Source organism: Carica papaya, chromosome 1, assembly GCF_054855325.1.
Source record: "Carica papaya isolate Zhongbai chromosome 1, ASM5485532v1, whole genome shotgun sequence".
Classification (NCBI taxonomy): Eukaryota; Viridiplantae; Streptophyta; class Magnoliopsida; order Brassicales; family Caricaceae; genus Carica; species Carica papaya.
In genome coordinates this window covers 1,545,576-1,552,586 of record NC_142309.1, presented here as the reverse complement: position 1 = coordinate 1,552,586, position 7,011 = coordinate 1,545,576, and the positions used below count along the sequence as shown (strand labels likewise).

The 7,011-nt window shown below is 35.9% G+C and overlaps 1 protein-coding gene across 1 annotated transcript; it reads left to right on the top strand.

Moving 5' to 3' along the window:
* The first annotated feature begins 2,771 nt into the window (after window positions 1-2,771).
* LOC110809743 (HSP20-like chaperones superfamily protein) lies at window positions 2,772-3,774 on the top strand. The gene is made up of 2 exons (XM_088212948.1): window positions 2,772-3,034; window positions 3,384-3,774. The coding sequence occupies exons 1-2, from the start codon at window positions 2,896-2,898 to the stop codon at window positions 3,668-3,670; spliced, it is 426 nt and encodes a 141-aa protein (XP_088069074.1). The 5' UTR covers window positions 2,772-2,895; the 3' UTR covers window positions 3,671-3,774.
* The last annotated feature ends 3,237 nt before the right edge of the window (window positions 3,775-7,011 follow it).

Sequence of the window (7,011 nt, the reverse complement as noted above, 5' to 3'; positions counted from 1 at the left end):
GCAGTGTTGGATGATATGCTGGAGGAGTAGGGCTATATCGAGGTGGCACCAGATCTTCTCGTTGCAGAGGTGGCTCAAACTGTGACAGAGGTAGAGGGTCAGACAGCTCCCTCCTTTCTTTCTAGGCTTGCTGGACGGAGATAAATCTCTCCAACATCCCAAAGAGTTTATCGACATCCTCTCGAAGCGACCCATCCCGAGCTTCTCGATTTAATGGGGGTTTTCCTCTCTTAATATCCTTGTACCTGCATTTCACAAGAGAGGGTTGAGTATCGAGTTGTATTCCAATGTTTTTAAATCTTTGTGTAAGGAATGGTTTCAATGAATGCGGCTTTGATACCGACTGTAAATGCCCCAAAACTTTACGGAAAAGAATATATATATATATATATTGTATTAATGAAAGCACATAATAATTTAGGGTTTTCATTCCTTACACAGTAAATTGGGATGCTTAATAGGGTTACGGGAATGTCCATTTTAAAAAAATTTAAGATGATAGAAGCATAAATGAGGTTAAAATCTTATGGGATTAACCTCCGCTGGCAACTTTGATGAGGTTCAAAAGGTAACATTTACTCGTAACCCTCATGCTATTCAGAATTTGGATCTTGATATTCTTGATATGAAATGGTTAAATAGGGAGATGAGCTACACTAACCCAGTAAGAATATCACAGTAATCACTGATACGGAAAATTGAATGTTAGTAAAAATTATAAAACAACTAATAGAACCGTTAATTTCAGTAAATTCATTTAACATAAAACAGTTTATTTCATACTTACCGTTACGAGTTTCTAAAATCGACCTATAAAAACAATAACTCAAATAACATTACAATTTCATATACAGGTGAGCAAGAACAACAATTTTTCTTTTTATCTGCTTACTGGTACATCTGGACATCCACAGAGATGTCTCCCTACGCGTGAACCCAATATCCAAATTTGTCAATTAACTAGTCGTCCCCATACTCTGTCTGATAATGGGCGCTAAACACCATCGCATAAATCCCCCATCCGGTATGAGGATGAAGCATATCTCCTAAACCATTCCGGTATAGGACTTCTCAGCCCCGTTCATATGAGGTAATGTCCGCAGTAGGGTTCCCTATGTACCGGGTCCGTCCACCATTTTTCAAAGTACCCAGTAAGCTTTTCATACATAGATTCACACCATTAACCAATTACCAGTTACATATCAATATCTCATATTTACAGATCAAAAGTAAGACATACAAATAGGCGATACGTACATCAAGAAACATGATTGAGACATTTATTGTAAAACAAATCAACAAATGAGGGGTATGCAGTTAGATAAACTAAATAACCAAGAAAGTAATTAAAACTAAAAAATTTAATGCACACAATATAATAGTAAGCATTTTAAGCAGTACAAAAGAAAATAAACAGTAAACTAGGACAAATATGTATTGTTCGATTTCGCCTCCACTAGTGACCTGTAATTATTTTTAGAGTTTTTTAATTTTCACAAAATACAATGTTATCAATTATTAGACTTCAATTTACCGTAACAGAAAAAATGGTGAGAGATTCTTACCTCGGGTCGGTGTATGAAATACTGTACTTTCTATGGCGTCTCCTAGCGATCTCTGATTTTCTGAATTTTTTCTGCGAAAATTAAAACACCCATCACGTATCAAAAAATAACCCAAAATGCCAAAATAGGCATTGAAAAACCTTTTCGGTCAATTTTAGGGTTCCGGCACAGCGAGGTCGCCTTGCTCCGGTGTCGGCTTCATCACCCACGGCAGTGGTTCGCCTCGGCCTGGTCTGTTTTGGTTGTTTTTGGCCAGTTTTGATCGGTTTTACATGTAAACATGCAAAAAACCAAGTTATGAGGCCTCAGTTGGCCGGAAAAGGCAAAAAAACTGAAACCTTACCGGTGGAAGGTCTCCGGGTGCGGCAACTCCATCAGTCCTCCTTCGAGACTGAAGTTTTCCTTCGACTAACCTGCACCAGAAAAGGACGGAAAATACGATGGTCAAAAAATCATACGAAACGGAAAACGAGAATGGGGTCATCGGAGAGGGTTTTGGATTTTTGATTTAACAAAACTTGAATTAAAATAAAATTTTAATTATTTTTATATATTTTTTATAAATTAAAAAAATCATCTCGGGTTAAATTTCCAAATTTTGGTGTTACACTACTAATACGATAGTTTAATAGTTAAAAATTCTTATATTTTATTTAAAGATCACGAATTTAAATCTCACTGAAAATATAAAATTCACTTTCTTATAAATATATTATAAAGTAATAGTAATTGATTTATAATATTTAATTTAATAAGCCTAAAAACTTAACTTATTAGCGTGATAGTGGAATTGCGATAACAAAGTTTTTAGCTTAATATCAGCGAGTTATGACGTATTTAGATGAAAGAAATATCTTCCGATGATTAAATTCTTTTTTCTCCCTAGAAAAAGGAACCCATAAGGGTAGTTTTGGTAGTTCATTAAATTGTTAAAAATTTCTTTTAGCAGCCCATCCCTTTTCCCATTCAAAATGAAAACAAAGCCCAACCCAGTCAGCTTGGGCTATACGTACAAGTGTTGAGATGAAAATTACATTTTCCCCACTAAATATTCTGATTTATTTTTAACGTATCATTTAAATTCTAGACCTATTTTCATACTGTTGAACGGCCATGATAATAGGGAGTACATTTTATCCAGTACAGCTCGTCGTAGCATATCACTATCCCTTCATCTTCTCCAAAGCTCCATATCTCCAAAGATAAGTCTCGAAGAACATTCTGGAGTTCCTCACATTTACTCATAAATTCCCCCAAATCATTAATCAGGCCTCACTTATTCCAGAAAAGCCCAATAAGACGAGAAGCAGAGCTCGTGATCAGAACAGCCATGGCGGACGCTATCTTTGGATACCCCTTTAGGCGTTTCTTTCTAAGTCCTCCGGTTTTCCGCGACTGGTCCGGATCAACCGCCTTGATGGACTGGCTCGAATCCCCTAATGCCCACATCTTCAAAATCAATGTTCCCGGTACCGTGATTACCAATCTATACTTGTACTGTTTTTTTTTTTTTCAGAGCATTTAATTTAAATAGGATTTTTTCGTTTTGGCATTTCTATAAATTTTCTTAACTAAATTTCAATTGGGTTATTACTTTTTCTTTCTCGTTTTGATTATCTATTCTTTGATTGGATTATTGTTATTTTGAAATTACATCTCATCTCTGTTAATTTCTAACTGAATTTGACAAGTTAGAGTTGAATTTTGAAGTTCTCTTCTTCTTCTTCTTCGTAAATGGAAGTGGGATTTGCGTTGAATGGGTTTCTTTTAATGGGTATTTGTGTGTGTGTGTATATGTGTGTATGTATGTATGTATAGGATACAGCAAAGAGGAGATAAAGGTGCAGGTAGAAGACGGCGACGTTTTGCACATAAAGGGGGTGGGAATGAAAGAGGAGAATGCTGGACAAGACAGTGTTTGGCATGTGGCCGAGAGAGGGACAGGAAAAAGGGAGTTTTCCCGGCGGGTTGAACTGCCGGAAAACGTGAAAGCTGAGCAGATCAAAGCGCAGGTCGAAAATGGCGTCCTCACCATTGTTGTACCAAAAGATACATCCCCTAAACCATCTAAACTACGAAACATTAACATCACTAGCAAACTCTAAACCCTAATTTCATATCAAATGGAATAAAAACCAGACTTTCATGGCCGATTGTACTTACATGTTGTGCAAGTTTGTGGTGCAATAAAATTTGATTGTATTACTTATATTAGTTATCTAATGGAATAGTGTTAATAAACATATTTTTAGAGCCCATTTTTAAAACACACTTATGTTTTAAAAAATGGATTCAAGATTTTATGATGTATTTAAGAAAGATGGAAGTGAATTTTAATGGAAAATACAAAAAAATTAATTTTGTAAGAAATTACAAATAAAATTGAAACAATACTTTTTGAAAAAAAAATTATTAATCTTAGTATATATCAAAATTACATCATGAACTTTTCTTTAAAAAAACCCATTTGATTTCTTTTTCTAATTTTTATTTATTTGACTATTAAATTACATCATGGACTACAATTCTTCTCCATTTGAGTTTTGCTAACATCTCGAATGAATTCAATGATGCATTCAAAGAAATTTTGGCTTAACAGTTGGAATGGTTTGTGAATTGTGAATCGCTATTATAATACCCGAGTTTGAAAATTTAATTCGAGATGATTTTTTTAATTTATAAAAAATATATATATAAATAATTAAATTTTTATTTCAATTTAATTTTTGTTAAATTTTTTAGAAAAAATGAAATAAAAACGAATTGTAAATAATTCTAAAAAATGGGTAAAAGCATGAAAAAAAGATGTGTTTTTAAAAGAAAATTTGAAAACATGGGGTAAAATCACAAAAAAAGAAAGTTTGGCCACGTGGGACAACCCGATCAGCAGCCACGGCGAACCAGGACATGCTAGTGGTAGACACGCTATCGACTTCACGTAGGAGGCCACGCAGGCGATGCGTGTGCTTGGGCGATTCGACGGCCTAAATCGCATCCTGCACGCACGAATGGCCCAGATGTATTTCTTCTTTAGACGCGATCGGACGAACAAGATTGATCGTGATGAATGACTCAGATTCGTCCACACAATCAGCCTAAACAGAAAATCATCAAACGGTCCTCCTCAGTCCACGTCGACTCGAACGAGCGGCTTAGATCGGATGGGGAAGAGTATTTAAACTCCTCTTCGCACTGAATCAAAACCTTAGCCGATAGAGAGATGGCCGGAAAAGAAGAAGAATGGCGGTCGGAGAAAGAACCAGACGTTGGAGAAAGAGCCTAGCCACCATCGCCGCCGCACCGGAGCCACCACCGATGCCAAAACAAGTATTTTTTTTTCCTTCCCACTCAAAATTCAATTCTGAGTCTCCTTATGCCCATATCGGAGCCAAAGGTTCGACGGGTGAGTCAAAAATTGTGGGTAAAGCTCGACTAAGCTGTCACGGCTAAAACGCAAAACTCTCTCCGATGACCCCCTTCCTGTTTCTCTTTTCGCATGATTTTTTTACCACCGTATTCTCTGTCTTTTTCTGGTGCAGGTTATTCAAATGAAAACTTCAGCCACGAATGAGGATCGGTGGAATTACCGTACCTGGAAACCTTCAGCTGGTAGGGTTTCAGTTTTTTATCTTTTCCGACCAACCAAGGCCTCCTAACTTGGTTTTTTGCAGGTTTTCATGTAAAATCGGCTAAAATCGACTGAAAATAGCCAAGTCGAGAGGAATTACCACCGCAAGCGATGGAGTCGGCGCCGAAGCACGGCGATGCCACCGTGCCAAAACCTTAAAATTAGATGAAATGTTTAAAATACCTATTTTGGCCATTTGGGGTATTTTTGGATACGTGACAGGTGTTTTAATTTCTGTGGAAAAAATTTAGGAAACTCAGAGACCGTCAAGAGGCGTAGTAGAAAATACGGTATTTTGGACACTGATCCGGAGAATCCCTCACCTTTTTTCCTGTTACGGTAAATTGAAGGTTAAAATCAATAATGCTGTGTTTTGTGAAAAATTAAAAAATCTTAAAATTAATTACAGGTCAGTAATGAAGCCAGAACCGATCAGAGCTATTTGCCCTAGTTTACTGTTTATTTTCTCTTATATTGCCTAAAATGCTTACTATTATATTGTTTGCATTAAATTATTAGTTTTAATTACTTTTTCGGTTATTTAGTTTACCTAACTGTATAGTCCTCATTTGTTGGTTCGTTTTGCAATAAATGTCTCAATTATGTTTTATTAATTTATGTACCGTCTCTTTACATGACTTATTGCTGATTTGTAAATATGAGATATTGATATGTAATTAGTAATTGATTAATGGTGTAAATCTATATACGAAATATTTATTGGGTACCCTGGAAAAAGGTGGACAGACCCGGTACATAGAAAAACTTTACCGTAGACATTACCTCAGTCGTATGGAGCTTAGAAGTCCCTTATCAAAAGAGGTTGGGAGGTATAGTTTACCTTTGTACCATACGGGATATTTAGGCGGTGGCATATTTGGTGCCTATTACTGGATGGAGTATGAGGACGATCGGTTAATTGATAACTTGGATATTGGGTCCACACATAAGGGGGATCCCTATAGGCCTCTAGAGGTACTCGTAAGCAGGTAAGAAGGTAAATTATTATTATTGTTCATTTTGTATGCAATTAGTGATGGTTTAATGACATGAATCTATGAAAGGAAGGCTTACTAGGTACTCTAAAAAATGGTGGACAGACCTAGTATATAGGAAAACTCTATCGTGGACACTAGCTCAGTCAGATGGGGTTAAGAAGTCCCATACCGAAAAGCTTTGAGAGATATAGTTCACTTTCATACCAGATGAAGTATCGAGGCGATGGTACGTTTAACACTCATTAATGAACGAGGTATGAGGACGACTAGTTAATTGATAAATTTGGTTATTGGGTTCACGTGTAGAGGGACATCCTTATGGACCTCTAGGGGTACCGGTAAGCAGGTAAAATGGTAAGTTGTTATTCTTGCTCACCTGAAAATAAAATCACAACATTATTTAAGTTATTGTCTTCGTATGTCGATTTTGAGAACTCATAACGTTAAGTATAGAATAAATTATTTTTATGTTAAATGAATTTACCTAAACTAATGGCTCCATTAGTTATTTTATAATTTTTACTAATATTCGATTTTTTTATATCAATGATTAATGTGATATTTTTACTGAGCTAGTATAGCTAATCCCCCTATTCCTTACACAATGACTTAAAGTAGCAAGTAGCACTAATAGAATGACCCTTTAGAGAGAAATACGAGAAATTAAAAATATAACAAGAAAATAAATAAAGTTGGCATCATATTCGCAACCCTCTTGTGGATCGGGCTCTGAATCCTGATCCTCTTGATCTGAAATGGTTAATAAATGAATGAACTACATTAACCTAGTAAGAATATCACACTACTCACCGACACAAAA

Coding starts and splice junctions, on each gene's coding strand:
- LOC110809743 (XM_088212948.1), top strand. CDS start 2,896: ATGGCGGACGCTATCTTTGGATACCCCTTTAGGCGTTTCTTTCTAAGT. Junction 3,035..3,383: donor CTTCAAAATCAATGTTCCCG/GTACCGTGATTA, acceptor ATGTATGTATAG/GATACAGCAAAGAGGAGATA.